Source organism: Dasypus novemcinctus, chromosome 17 (assembly GCF_030445035.2).
Source record: "Dasypus novemcinctus isolate mDasNov1 chromosome 17, mDasNov1.1.hap2, whole genome shotgun sequence".
Lineage (NCBI taxonomy): Eukaryota > Metazoa > Chordata > Mammalia > Cingulata > Dasypodidae > Dasypus > Dasypus novemcinctus.
The window spans coordinates 65857204-65873149 of NC_080689.1; the positions used below are offsets into that span (position 1 = coordinate 65857204).

Below are 15946 nucleotides of genomic sequence, written 5' to 3' on the forward strand. Positions count from 1 at the left end.
GCACCCCCCGCCGGCTGCCTGGCAGGAGCAAGCCCCCCCGACTCTTGGGCCTGAGCGAGGACGAAACCCTCACACTCAGCTACAGTACAGCATCCAGGGAAGAGCAGGAGGAAGAGGCTGAAAAATTACAGTAAAGAACAGAAAGTTGTTCTCGCCACATGTCCATTCCCTATTCTCATGGCAGGCCACCATGGGGTCCAGTCTGTAGCTAGCTCACTAGTAACAGAAAGCCCTCTTCCCAAGAAAAGGGGTAGACAAGGCTAATCATTGGTCATGGATTTTGACTAACAAATGTGGATCACTGTGGGCCTGGCTCCAAGGACAACTACTGGTTCAACCCGCTCCTGGGATAAAGGCAGCACTTACAGAAGCGGACAAAGAAGACGCAGCAAAACAGACACAGAGAACAGACAACTGGGGTGGGGGGGAAGGGAGAGAAATAAATTAATTAATTAATCTTTGGGGGAAAAAAAAAAGGTAGCACTTCTTCAGGGCTACCGGGGACAATTACCTAAGGGCTGCACTTGCCGGGCAGGCCAGGAAAGCTCACCAGGGAAACAGTCAGAGAAGTTTTGGTGTCCTTATTGATCCCCTCCCCAGGGCACTTGGAAGTCAGTGTAAACCCTCTTCATAGGCCTTTGGCCTTGTTTTGGCTATGAAAGCTAACCTCTCTGGGGTGCCCCTCTTCCAGAATTTGCCCTCCAGGTAAAAACAACTTGGAACAATGAAAGGGGTGTAACAAACTATAGAGGTGGAAAGTCTGGGACAAAGATCTGCAGGCTGCAAACACCCAGGAGAGGGAGATCTGTCTTCTGGGAAATAGAGGAGACAACCAAACTCCTATAAACAGGGAACTCCAAAACAACTAACAAGCAAAAGCCCAGGACAAGACACAGACAGACAAAGAAAGAAAGGGATATCCTACGTACTGCAGTCACCTTGGGAAGACTTTCCTGATAGGAAGGTTGAAACTCAAGAAAATTTATCACCAACTTGTTTCAAAACCAAGAAACAAACATCTCAGGGAATAAATTCCAGATTTAGCATTTTAAAATATCAAAATGTACAGTATTTAGTATTTAGTATTTAGTACAAGAAAAATAAAGAAACAGTAAATGATGGCCCATCTAAAGGAAGAGGATAAAAATACAAAAAACACCAATAAAGAAGGCCAGAATGTAAGCATAACAAACAACGTCTTTTTTTAAAAATTATCTTAAAAGTGTTCAAGGAGATGAAGAAAAATATTGAGAAGGAACTAAAGTATATCAGGAAAACAATGAATAAGCAATATGATAGTCTAAGTAATGAGATAGAAATTTTAAAAAGGAACCAAGCAGAACTACTTGATAGTAACTGAAATGACTAAAGTCCAGGAGGGTTTCAAGAACAGACTGGAATGACAGAAGAGAGAATCAGTGAACTTGAAGACAAGACACTTGAAATGAGTCAGGCTGAGGAGCAGAAGAACAAAAAATATTAAAAGCAAATAATACAATAGAATAATAATGGCATTTATAATTACCCTCATGGTTACCTTTACCTGTAGGTCTCTCTGCCACTTTGAACCACTGTCTTGTTCCTTTCCTTTTAGCCTGAAGAACTCGCATTAGCATTGCTTGTTAGATAGGTCTAGTGGTGATGAATTCCTGGGAAGCAGATTTGGCTCAATTGATAGAGCATCTGTCTACCATATGGGAGGTCCAGGGTTCAAACCCAGGGCCTCCTGACCTGTGTGGTGAGCTGGCCCACGCGCAGTGCTGATGCGCACAAGGAACGCCCTGCCACTCACGGGTGTCCCCCGCGTAGGAGCCCCACGCACAAGGAGTGCACCCTGCAAGGACAGCTGCCCTGCATGAAAAAAAAAAAAAAAAGCAGCCTGCCCAGGAGTGGCTCTGCACACACGGAGAACTGACGCAGCAAGATGATGCAACAAAAAGAGACACAGATTCCCGGTGCCATTGACAAGAATGCAAGTGGACACAGAAGAACACACAGCAAATGGACACAGAGAGCAGACAACCGGGGGGTGAGGGAAATGGGAGAGAAATAAATAAAAAATAAATAAAACCTTTTTTAAAAATTGTCAAACCTTTAGATAGAATGACAAAGAAAAAAAAGAGAAGGGATACAAATAATTAAAATCATAAATGAAAAGAAGGACATTACTACCAACCACACTGAAATAAAAAGAACTGTAACAGGATACTATGAACAACTGTATGCCAATAAATTTATATAACCAAGATGAAAATGACAAATTCTTAGAAACACAGAAACTACCTATCTTGATTCAAGAAGAAATAAATCTGAACAAACCAATTTCTAGTAAAGAGAATGAATCAATAATCAAAAACCTCAACAAAGAAAAGCCCATGTATAGACTTAGCTTCACAAAGGAATTCTACCAAATATTCCAAGAAAACTTAACTACAATTCTGCTCAAACTCTTCCAAAAAAATTTAAAGAGTAAAAACTCACTAATTCATTCTACAAGGCCAACATAATCCTAATACCAAAGCCAGATAAAGATACCACCAGAAAATAAAACTATAGACCAATCTCTGTTATGAATAAAGATGGAAAAATCCTCAAAAAAATACTAGCAAACCATACCCAACATCATATTAAAACCCAACATCATATTAAAAGAATTGTACACCATGATTAGTTGGAGTTTATCCCTGGTAGGAAACGTTGGTTCAACACTAAAAAAACAATCAACGTAATACAATGGGAAGTGGACTTGGCCCAGTAGATAGGGCGTCTGCCTATCACATGGGAGGTCCGTGGTTCAAACCCCGGGCCGTGTGGAGCTGGCCCATGCGCAGTGCTGACGCGTGCAAGGAGTACCCTCATAGGGGAGCCCCACGCGCAAGGAGTGTGCCCCGTAAAGAGAGCCGCCCAGCGCGAAAGAAAGTGCAGCCTGCCCAAGAATGGCACCGCACACACGGAGAGCTGACACAACAAGATGACACAACAAAGAGAAACACAGATTCCCAGTGCCACTGATAAGGATGGGAGCGGTCACAAAAGAATGCACAGCGAGGGGACACAGAGAGCAGACAACTGGGGGGGAGGAGTGGAAGGGGAGAGAAATAAAATAAATTTTTAAAAATGTAATGCACTACATTAACAGAATGAAGGGGAAAAAACAACCACATGATCATCTCAATGGATGCATAACAGGCATTTGACAAAATACAACACATTTTCATGATTAAAAACACTTAGAACAATAAGAATAGAAAGAAACTTCCTCAACATGATGAAGGGCATAAATGAAAAGCACACAGTTAATATCCTACTTAATGGTTGTGATAGTTTGAAGGTTTTATGCACCACCAGAGAAAAACATGTTCTTAAAGCTAATTCTGTTCCTGTGGGCATAAACCTATTGTACATAGGCCCTTTTGATTAGGCTCCTCCATTAAAGGCCTTTTGATTAGTTACTTCAGGAAGGCATGGCCCAGGATGGGTTTTAATCCTCTTACTAGAGCCTTTATAAGAGAGATGAAGAGGGAAATGGATTTGGCTCAATGGATGGACCATCAACCTACCACATGGGAGGCCCAAGGTTCAAACCCAGTGCTTCCTGACCCGTGTGGTAAGCTGGCCCACGTGCAGTGCTGATGCATGCAAGGAGTGCCATGCCACACAGGGGTGTCCCCTGTGTAGGGGAGCCCCACATGCAAGGAGTGTGCCCAGTAAGGAGAGCCGCCCAGCGCAAAAAAGTGCAACTTGCCCAGGAGTCACACTGCACACACGGAGAGCTGACACAGCAAGATGACACAACAAAAAGAGAGACAGATTCCCAGTGTCACTGTCAAGAATACAAGCAGACACAGAAGAACACAAAGTGAATGGACACAGAAAGCAGACAATGCGGGGGGGGGGGGGGGGACCAAGAAGGGAAGAGAAATGAATAAAAATTAATCTTTAAAAAAAAGAGAGAGAGAGAGATGAAGAGAGAGATAAAGCCACAAAGAAGAGGCTGGAAGCTACAAAACCCAGAAGAGAAGGGAGAGACCAGCAAAGGCCGCCATATACCTGCCTTGTCACGTGACAGAAGAGTCGAGGATTGGCAGCAGCCTAAATAACGTTTTGCTAATAAATCTAACAATTTGGATGACATGAACAAAATATTTGAAAGAAGACACCAATAAAATTTACTCAAGAAATACAAAATGAGAACAGCCCTCTATTTCTTAAAGGAATTAGATAATGGAGTTAACAAAACTTCTCATCAATTAAACAAACAAATCTACAGAGCCAAATGGTTCCAGTGAAGCATTCTACCAAATACTTGAGGAAGGTATGGTGGTCTGGCATGACATATATCAGAAAAATATGTTCTTAAACTTAATCCATCCCTGTGTTGTTGTGAATCCACTGTATGTATGACCTTTTGATGATATTTCTTCAGTTAAGTTTTGGTCCACCTTAATCAGGATAGATCTTAATCCTATTCCTGGAGTCCTTTATAAACAGAATGAAATTCAGACAGAGAGAAAGTTGGACTTTTTCCTAGTCTCAAAACTGTAAGCTAATAAATTCCCATTGTTTAAGTCAATTCCTATTAAATGGCATTTGCTTGAGCAGACAAGGAAAACTAAAACAGAAGGTAATATCAATACTACACAAATTCTTCCAGAAAATCAAAGGCAGAATATTTTCCAACTCATTCTAGGAGACCAGCAAAACCAAAGAATTATAAGAAAACTATAGACCAATATCTCTCATGAATACAGATGCAAAAATTCTCAACAAAATCTTAGCAAATCAAATTCAACAGCATATAAAAATGATAATACACCTTTACCGAGTAGGATTTGTTCCAGGAAAGTAAGTTTAATTTCACACTCAAAAATCAATCACATCTATATATTGTTAATAAACTTAGAAAAAAAAAGACACATAAACATGATTGGCTCAACAGACACAAAAAAAGTAAGTGACAAAAAAAATACACTGCTCATAAAAACACATCAAAATATATTATTTCTTAGATACAACATTAAAGCACAATCCATCAAAGAAAAAAAGCCGGTAAGTTATACTTCATCAAAATGAAAACTTATGCTTTTCAAGAGGCACTATTAAGAGAATGAAGAACAAGCCACAGCCTAAAGAATATTTCTAAATCATATACATGATAAAGAAAGTTTATCTAGAAAATATAAAGAGCTTGCAAAGCACAATAATTAGAAAATAACCCAATTTTAAACATAGGCAAAAGCATTAAACAGATACCTCAGGAAGGAAGATACATAAATAGTAAATAAGGACATGAAAGGATGCTTTATATATCATTAGTTATTAGGGAAACCCAAATTAAAACAACAATGAGATACAATGACACACTCACTAGAATGGTTAAAGTTAAAAAGACTGACCAAGTGTTGACAACAGTGGAGCAACTAGAACTTTCATACACTGCTGTGGAAATGTGAAATGGTACAACTACTTGGAAAAACAGTTTGGCAGTTTCTTAAAAACTTAAACATACACGTACTATATGATACAGCCATTCCACTCCTACATATTTATCCAAGAAAAATGAAAGCATATGTCCACAAAAAGACCTGTATGAAAGTTCATAGCAGTTTATTTGTAATGGACAAAAATTGGAAACAATTCAAATGTCCATCAACAGGTGATAAAGTGTGTTCTATCCACACAATGACACACTATTAGCAATAAAAGGAATAAATTACTGATATACTCAACAACATGGATAAATCTCAAAGTAATTATGCTGAATTGAAAGAAGCCAAACTGTTCCCCCTCCAAAAAAAAGAGCATGTACTGTATGATTTCATTTATTTTAAAAATCTGAAAAATGCAAACTAATCTAGACAGACAAAAAGCAGATCAGTGGTTGCCAGGGGATGCGGGAGAACAAAGAGAAGCAGGAGGGAGGAATCACAAAAGGGCATGAGGAAACTATTGTGGGTAATGGATATGATCATTATCTTGATTGTGGTGATGGTTTCAAGTGTGTATACATATGTCAAAACTTACACACTTTAAACATGTGCAGCATATTATATGTCAATTATACCTCAATAAAACTTTAAAATGTCCAAGAAAAGTAAAGACAATTTGAAAAATCAAACCAAGGAAAGATTTTTTTGCCTACCAGACATCAATGTTTATTATAAAACTGAAATAAATAAAACTATACCGTACTGGTATAAGGACAGATATACAGATCAGTGGAATAAGGTAGAAAAGTTAGAGTAGACCCAAGCATATACAACTTTAGAATATGACAGAGGAGGCATTAGAAATCAGTGGGGAAAAGAAAGATTAGTCTATAAATGTTGATGAAACTATTGGTTTTCACTATGAAAATAAAAAAGTATATTTAACTATCCACATCACACCATATTGCTGCAAGTGATTAAACATCTAAATGTGAAAAATAATTTCGTAAATTGGAAGACAATATAGATGAATATCTTTATGGCCAAGGTAGGGAACATTTTATTAAATCAGGTTTTAAAAATGCCTTTTTTCCTTTCTGTCCCACTCAACTGAGTTCTAAAAGATTGAGTAAAGCCAAAAAAAGATTGGCGTCTGATTTAGTTTGCTAAAAGCTGCTGGGAGCAATATGCCAGAAATGGATTGGCTTTTACAATGGGAATTTATTAGGTTAAAAGCTTACAGTTCTGAGGCTGTGGAAGTGTCCAATTCAAGGCATCATCAGAGATGCTTTCTAACCAAGCTGCAGCTATGGGCAGTCAGGCACATGACAGGGCACAATGGTGGCATCTGCCAGTCTCTGCCTTCTCCTTCAGCTCACTTTCTCCCCAAGCTGCAGCTGTGGGTGATCAGGAACACGGTGGGGTACAATGGCAGCATCTGCTCATCTCTCCTCTCCTCCAGGCCTCCTTGCTTTCAGCTTCTGTCTAAACTGGCTTGCTCTCAGCTGCTAGCTCCCAAGGCCTTCTTTCTCAGCTTCTGGGTTCCTCTCTGTCTCTGTCACTTTTTTCTGTTGCTGTGGCTTTTTATTGCTCAGTTTATAAAAGACTACAGTAAGAGGATTAAGACCTACCCTGAGTCATGAAATCTAATCAAAAGCCCTTAACCAAAATATTTTGATCAAAAGATCCCACCTATAATAGGAGTATATACACAGGAATGGATTAGCTTTAAGAACAGAATTTTCTGGGGTCCCCAAAGACTCAAACTACCACAGCATTTTTAATAATGGGTACCCTGTTGGAGCCCAATCGTGGTGAAGAGGACATCTCAGTAGACAGTCAACTGATGTGAAATGTCAGAGTTCAAACTGGCTGAGGAGAGTAACCATGTAGGGTGAAAAGAGAATTGGCATACATGTTCAAAGTTCAAGTGGGGTGAGGACAGTGTGCCCACAGAGGAGGGGCTTGGCATAGGGTGCCATTATTAAGAGTAATGGGAACCAAATTACTGAATAGTAATGAGCACACTTAGCATAGTGATCATGGCTTCTAAATAACATTCTCTATTGGAAAGAATAAGGACTTCTTGTACAAATGGCTGATTTCAAGGCTATAGCAGGAAAAGTAAAAGATGAATCCAGAAAACATTGTATACTAGTAAGAAGTACTCAAAGAATCACAGGGATATGTTAAAAGAACATAAAGCCAACTAGAAGGGGTTCCCGCTGGTGCCATCTAGGATCATTTGAGCGTCAAGATAAATTACAGTAATGTATTAAAATATAACAAATAAAGAAAGAATGCATGAGTCCACACTGACAAACATAATACATAAATACATATATATACATAGAAAGGAGGTGCCTCAAGGAATAATAAATTTACATAACTATAAAATATCTTCCCAGATTTTTTTAATTACAAAGGAAAAAAGAGTAACTTTATAGTGGAAAAGGTGGCAGACACCACCTTAATCAAGTAATCAAAGTATATATTATCAGTATTAAGACAAATAAAATTTCTGTACCAACAGAGACACAAGGAGAAGAATATATCACTTTTACAATATTCCTACTAAATGTCAACCTAATCTTGAGGTAATGTTAGACAAATCCAAATTAAGGGATATTCTGTATAACAACTGGACTGTAATCTGTAAAAGTGACAACGTCATGAAAGTTAAGTAAAGACTGAGGACAGATTGAAGAAAACTCTGCAACTATTACACAACAAAAAAATAGTAACTCCACAAAAATAATTGGTAAGCCATGCACTGGAAGACACTATTTGTAACATAAAAAGGAACAGGGGTAATATCTAAAGTATATAATGAGCTCCTATGGATCAAAAAGAAAATGACAGGCAACCAAAGAGAAAAATGAGCAAAGCTTATAAAAAGAAAACCCAAAAGTCCAAAAACCAATCTTACTATTAAAGAAATGAAAAATCAAAACAATGAATTATCATTTCACAATCATCAGATGGACCAAAACCACAAAGTTTGATGATATAGATGTTACCAAAAGGTCTTCCTGTAAAAGGACCCCCATATAATGGTAATGGAAATGGAAACTGGTAAATCGTTTTGAAAAGCAATATCTAGTAAGAATGAAGACATATAACCTTTCTTCGAACCAGCTAATCTCCTTTGAGGTATAAATCCTAGATGAGCAGAACTGGCATCACCTGGGAGACTGGTAAAAAATACAAAATCTCGGGAATATTTTATCTTGGAAGTTACCATTTGCCATGATCAAGGGAAAATAAATGAAATCTGGAAGATTTTCCCTGGAAAGTAGATGTTAAGCCCTAAAGTGATACACATCACTTCTGCTCACATCTTATGGGCCAGAAACAGTCTCGAGGCCCTACCCAAATAAAAGAAGGCCAGGAAATACAATCCTACTATGTGCCAGATGAAGAGTGAGCTAGAAATACTGGTATACAGCACTTATGACAAGCATAAGAATGAAGGGGAAATGTGGGTTATTCATACAACATAGTGCAATTAAAATGAGAGAATTAGAAAAAAAACAAGCTCCCTCCCAGCATGTCATCTTCGTAAGGGCAAATTTTTTGTTTGTTTGTTCACAGTTTATTCCCAGCACCAAGAATAATGCCTAGCTCATAGAAGGTACTCGATTTACTTTTACTGAATGAATGAATTTCAAAACACAAGGATTCAGAACTATGTAAATGTTTTTTGAAACACAAAATAATACAACCCATGATTTATAGATATTAAAAACATGGACTAGAGGAACACTCACCAAATTTACTATACTGGTTTCCTCAGAATAGAGAAAAAAAACGGGACGAAGAAAGGGAACGATGGGGACATAATTTGTATCTGCAATTTTTTAAATGTGTATCTTGGGGAAGCGGACTTGGCACAGTGGTTAGGGCGCCCGTCTACGACATGGGAGGTCCGCGGTTCAAACCCCGGGCCTCCTTGACCCATGTGCAGCTGGCCCATGCGCAGTGCTGATGCGCGCAAGGAGTGCCCTGCCACGCAGGGGTGTCCCCGCGTAGGGGAGCCCCACATGCAAGGAGTGCACCCTATAAGGAGAGTCGCCCAGCGCGAAAGGAAGTGCAGCCTGCCCAGGAATGGTGTTGCACACACGGAGAGCTGACACAACAAGATGACACAACAAAAAGAAACACAGATTCCCGTGCTGCTGACAACAACAGAAGCGGGCAAAAAGAACACACAGCAAATAGACACAGAGAACAGACAACTATGGCAGGGGGGGAAGGGGAGAGAAATAAATAAAATAAATAAATTTTAAAAAGTGTACCTTTACTCCCTCTCCATATTTATATCATGTTTTTATATATATTTACATATATATGCTATATATATTCACTACAAACACTTTTAAAAACTGGAAAATTGTTAACATGTTAGTTCAGAAAAGTTTTTTTTATTCTTTGTCATTTTAGAGCTTTACAAAAAGTTTATTAGGGAAATACAACTACTTTCTTACCTCACTGAACAAGAACTTCTCATATTGTTCTACCTATGTTCTCTTACATGAATATGTCCTGCTAGGGAGAGGAAGGGAATCTGGGAAATAATCCTAAGAAACTAAAAAAATTTTGATGCCTCAGGCTTTATCTTCAAAATTCCTGACAATTTGAAATTTTCACCCACAATATTTCTTTTCTTTGTTCAGTATCAAATACATGGACTTAAATCTAAACCTTTTCGCTAAAAAATCTAGTTAAAATTTACACTCCAGAAAGATATGCCCTCTTTATCCTTTTATTTCACATTACTGCTCCCCTCCCCCATTAAACTGTGAGCAAATGTTTTCTATTAAACACAATTCATGACAGAATATATTAGCATACCACTGGCATATGCATATAAGTCTAGGGATAAATCAATAGATACACAATGGACTAGAAATGTTATGAACTTAAATATTTTTTGAAAGGTTATGCTAAATATGGCCCTTAAAAATACTCCAAATAACAGAAATTTTAGATAACAAAAACTAGTCAATAAAAAAAAAATCTTACCTTTTAGTTTTCATCTGGTCTCTTAGTTTGCTGTACATCTCCAGGACTTGAAAGAGAACAAAAACAAAGAGTACACAAGCATTATTCAGAGAACGTGAGAGACTAATTAAAGCTGAAAGAACTGCATCAAAAGTTCCACTCCATTTCCAGTTCCTCACCTGGAAGACACAGCATTAATTTATCAACGGTGGCAGAAATATTTCTCTGTTGTAGTCGACACTGCTTTAGCTCTTCCATCGCTATTACCAGCTTGGCAAGAGGAAAAAAAACCTGAATTACGCCATAGCTATAAATAAAAAGCTTTCAGTCACATTTTTCCACCGTGTGTTCAAATTCATCACAAAATCCCTAAAAGTTTCATAGTAAGACCTGCCAAGCAGACTAAGGAACTGCCTTCTCCAACCAGAAAAACATTCGTGCAGAGTTTCCTACTTTCTTCCCAAGATACATACTATACTAAGAAAAACTAGATAAAATGAAATCCTAAAATACAGGAGCTGTCCAGGAGAAAATTTTTAAAATTGCATATTTTCTCCAAACTTTAATCAAGCTCTTCATGATTTATGGCTTCATCAATTTTCTAAGTATATATCTCTTTCATCAGTACTAGATGCCTAAAGGAAAGTAGCCCTTCATATACAGCTTCAAATGAGTCTTGAATATGATCTCCAAATAAATCTCTATTTGAACAAATAAACCACAGATACAGAAGTTGTGGCTTTTCTAAGAGTTCCAGTTTAGTGAAGAGTAGTAACTCACTTTTCTTCCCAAAGCTCCTATTTCAAAGGCTTCCTTATAAGTCATAACTAGAAGAAACTGCACTCTCTTCATAATTTAGAATGTGTGAGACAAACTTTAAAAATGCAATAATCTACATAGTCTCTTGCAGAATTTAACCTATTCTCATCTGTATATCACGGTATCTATTTTCTACTTAGCTATCATGCAAAAAAGAAGAAAAAAAATGGCCCTAATTAAGTCACTGATAAAACAAGCAACACTTATCTTAAAAATTATTAAAATTAAATATTAAATTAGGTGATTAGGGAGGTGCATGTGCAAGATACAGAGAACAGTAACAGACTACGAGTCAGAATACTTGGGTTTTTGTCCCAGCCTTGACAATTACTAGCTATGTAAACTTTAGCAAATCTTCTGTTTCTCATCAGTACCTAACATGACTTTATCATAGGTCTGCCCTGAGGATCAAGTGGGAAAGTGGATGAAAAATAATCTTGCAAACTGTGACAGCATAAATGGTGAATATATCGATTAAGGTAATCAATCACTCATTGCAAAAAAAACCTTATTGAACATTCACTTTATGCCAGTCACTGTTCAGGTGGGTAGATGGGGTATAGCAATGAATAAAACAAACAAAAATCCCTGATATTAGGAGGTTAATTTCTAATAAAGACAAACAAAAAAAAAACAAAAAGTAAAAAATAAAGAATATCAGAGCATGATAGATACAGTAGAGGAAAATAAAGTGGGAAAGGGTAAAAACAATGCAGAAAGTTAAGGGTGAAACCATAGTTTTAAATAAGGACCAAGAAAGGCCTCTTTGTAATATTCAAGCAAATATGTGAAGTAGGTGGATATTGAGGGAAAGTATTCCAAACAGTGAAATAGCACTGTCTGTATTTTGACTATTCAAATAATTTACAAGTACAGCTAAAGAAGGCTGCATCCTCTCTCATTAAGGCTTTCTAGATGTAATTTATTCAGATATACATTAGGAGAAGCAGCATCAAAGTCCGTGTGCCTCCAAGTCTTACAAGTCACTAAATGAAGAAAGTAGACAGTCATCTAAAACAGAATGACACAAAAGAGAAAAAAATTTCAAAAGATAAACTGGCCTTACTTCCTTTCCCTCATGTTGTAGTTTTCTATTGGTATCCGTCACTTGATTCTGTGGAGAGAAGACAATTTAAACTCATAAAAAAACAGAGAGACAATAGTTGAATACGATCAAAATTTAAGATGGGGATAGATATTTAGATATTTAGATAGATATTTCAGGATCCCATCACATTTTGATTCTCCTGAGGTTAAAAATTATATCAACTTTGCTACAGGATGTTTATTACCTTTTAAACAAAAAAATATATACTAAAAGATGTTTAGTTTGGAATGTACAAAACTATAATGACTAAAGAGCCTCTTTAATTTAACTTTGCGGAGAATAAAGAGAGAAAAAGATAAGAAATAATCAAAGAACCTCTGTTCACAAAACCTAGAAAGAACAAATTTCATCATACTTCACCAATGTATTCCTGTAAAAGTTGGGTATAGACTGAACTTTTTACTCAAGTCAAATTTTTGCCCTCTTTGCTTAAATCCTAATTTTAGGATAAGTTTCATCCTAATTCTTTTTGGATCATTAATTTTTATTAGCTCCTAATGCTTCCACAACCCCATTTTTCTAAACTTAAGTCTTTGAATCAGATTTGCAAAAACATGTGAACAAGTTTTTACAGGATTCAGAGTTCATAATTTTTAAAAGCTGGCATCCTTTTTTTTTTGGCATCCACCTCTAAAGTCTCAATTCCTTACACCAATAACTGTCACTCTTCATACTTTCAAAGCATTCTCCTAACTCAGCATTTCCTACCATGTTCCTTAGAACACCAAGCAATGTTAGCTCACAGACCTTCTGCCCACGCACATGCGCGCACACACACACACACACAGTTTTTTTGCCAGATATGTACGGGAAACACCACTAAACAGGTGAATAAACTTTATTCAGGACTCCTTGTAGTCTTTAATATTCAATGTACACTGTGAATGCCCAAGAAGAGGATAGTGTGTACAGAATATTTTCCAAACTTACTTAAACATAGCACCCTTTTACTGAGAAGCATCTCAAGAGGCTAATTTTCAGAAAATACACTTTTAAAATGCTGCTCTATCGTTTTAGAGCAGATTACCGCAAGCATCCCTTCTCAAAGAGAATATGAAATCCAGCCTCCTCTGGGAAGTCTTTATAAAGTATCAGAAAGAGAGTGAGAAATCCTCAAATTCCCTATTTCTTAATTATGTATTTAAGAGCATGTTAAAAAAAATTTGTGGTTTTATTGTACTGAGCTCAACGTGAATGAAGAGTGCAATGCAGCTGCCAAAAATGCTACTCTAAGGCAACATTAAAAGAAGCATTGTCTAAAACGGAGGTTAGTAAACTTTTTCTGAAATGGACCAAATAGTAGTTAACTACTCAATTCTGCCATTGTAGCAGGAAAGCAACCTACACCTTAAAGTAAACAAATGGACCTGGCTGTGTTCCAATAAAATTTTTTTTACAAAAATAGGAGGCAAGCTGGATTTGGCATATGAAACACAGTTTGCTGATTCCTGGTCTAAAATAAATGAAATGATAAGCCCACTGTGAGAATTATATTCAGATGCTATGTTGTAAGACTATTGACATAAGCTAAAGTAATATTAAATGTAGATACGGTTGAAGAGAAACTCAAAAATACACCACATAAAAAACTGTAGAAAAATTTTTAGCCCAGAGAGGTGGGAAAAATACTTATTTGAAGACTGAGGGCAGTTCTTTAAAATATCTGAAGAGCTATCAGAAGGAAGGTGGTCCCCCCAAAAATGGAACTTATTGCTCAAAGCAATAAAAAGATGTTACTAGAAAATAGAACTCAGCTCAATATAAAAGGCTTTCAAGCAATGTGAATAAAAATGAATGGGTTGCCTTGAGTAGTAAAGCTATCATCCTCACAGTAGTTACGCAAGAATACACTGAAACCTATAGTTAGTACTAGACATGATAGATGTATGTCCAAGAGATTTAAATCTTTGGGTTGTCCATGTTCTAGCTGGGCCCTGAATCTCAATACAGTTCCAACACCTACTCTCCAGGTCATTGGACTCACCTTGGACAATTAACAAGGAGATGATGATGGATAGCACACATCCCAAGGAATAGAGAGAGTCTTCTACTGCAAGCAAGATAGTCCCATCCATCTGGCCCATGGGATCCAAGCCTCCCCTCAATTAGAGTCAGAGTGGTCATCACCATCCCAGAATCCTCAGGATTGGAAAATGAATGATGGACTAGAGTAAACTTACTGTTATTCTACTATAGACTTACCATTTTTCTAGCAATGGAAGAACTTTTATATTGAAGGGGAGGCAGTAGCCACCAGAAGTTCTCAGGGAAGGGAGAAGGAAAAGCAGGTGTAATATGGGGGCATTTTCAGGACTTTGGAATTGTCCTGAATGATGCTGCAGTGATGGATATAGGCCATTATACATTTTGTCATAACTTAAAAAATTGTGTGGCATAGAGTATAAATTATAATATAAACTATAATCCACGTTTAGTCACAATGCTCCAATACGTGTTCATCAATTTTAACAAATGTGCCACAATAAAGGATGTTGTTAATGTTGGAAAGTGTGGTGATGAGTAGGGACTGGGGCATATGAGAATCCCCTATATTTTTTATGTAAAATTTATGTACTCTAAAGTATTTAAAATTTTTTTAAAAGTATTAAAAAAATAAATGAATAAATACAAATTGTCCCCTACAACAACAAGTGATGTTTTTATTCATACTGGACATATATCTCATAAATTTCAACCTTCCATAAATACTCCTAAACTCAAAATCATCTCGACAAGAGTAGTCTTGTTTACCTTATAAAGGTATCATGTCTCCAAATTTTTTCACTTCTGACTCATTGTAAGAAATACATTTTACACAGCAACCCAGAACACCAAGACAAGGAATACATACAAGTACCTACATATACACTTTAAAAAAAAAAACAAAACTGAAAATGTAAGAAACAATGTCTGCCCTTACATGTAATACACTTTAATATTTCTATTTGGTCCAGTTCTGTTTATTTTCAGTTTTTGTTAAAAACACTTGACTAAATTGATTTCACACAGACAGATATACACAATTACTATTTCAATATTATTTTAACATAACAATGAAAAGAAACCACTGGCTATTTAGGATGCTACTTCTTTTGGTCAAAAAAAAATTGGGTGTGGATGTGAGTATACGTATGTGTGTGCGTGTTTGTATTCTATGAATCAAAAGAAATAGTGGGAGGGAAACGAACTTGGCCCAGTGGTTAGGGCGTCCGTCTCCCACATGGGAGGTCCGTGGTTCAAACCCCGGGCCTCCTTGACCCGTGTGGAGCTGGCCCATGCGCAGAGCTGATGCGCGCAAGGAGTGCCGCGCCCGGCAGGAGTGTCCCCCGCATGGGGGAGCCCCACGCGCAGGGAGTGCGCCCCATGGGGAGAGCTGCCCAGCACGAAGAGGGGTGCAGCCTGCCCAGGAATGGCGCCACCCACACTTCCCGTGCCACTGACAACAGAAGCGGACAAGGAAACAAGACGCAGTGAATGGACGCAGAGAACAGACAACCGGGGGAGGGGGGGTAATTAAATAAATAAATAAATCTTTAAAAAAAAAAAATAGTGGACACCCTAGAGAGTTTTTTATTATGCTAAAAAT

General features: G+C 37.5%; 1 protein-coding gene across 3 annotated transcripts in view; it reads right to left on the reverse strand.

Moving 5' to 3' along the window:
- EXOC6B (exocyst complex component 6B) overlaps positions 1–15946 on the reverse strand; it is a 748241-nt gene that overhangs the window by 607396 nt on the left and 124899 nt on the right. For all 3 annotated transcript variants that reach the window (XM_058278915.2, XM_058278913.1, XM_058278914.2), the window contains exons 3-5: positions 12319–12366; positions 10613–10703; positions 10455–10500 (exon numbers count right to left, since the gene is read on the reverse strand). In XM_058278915.2, coding sequence (XP_058134898.1) covers positions 10455–10500; positions 10613–10703; positions 12319–12366 — 185 coding nt within the window. The remainder of the gene's footprint in view (positions 1–10454; positions 10501–10612; positions 10704–12318; positions 12367–15946) is intronic.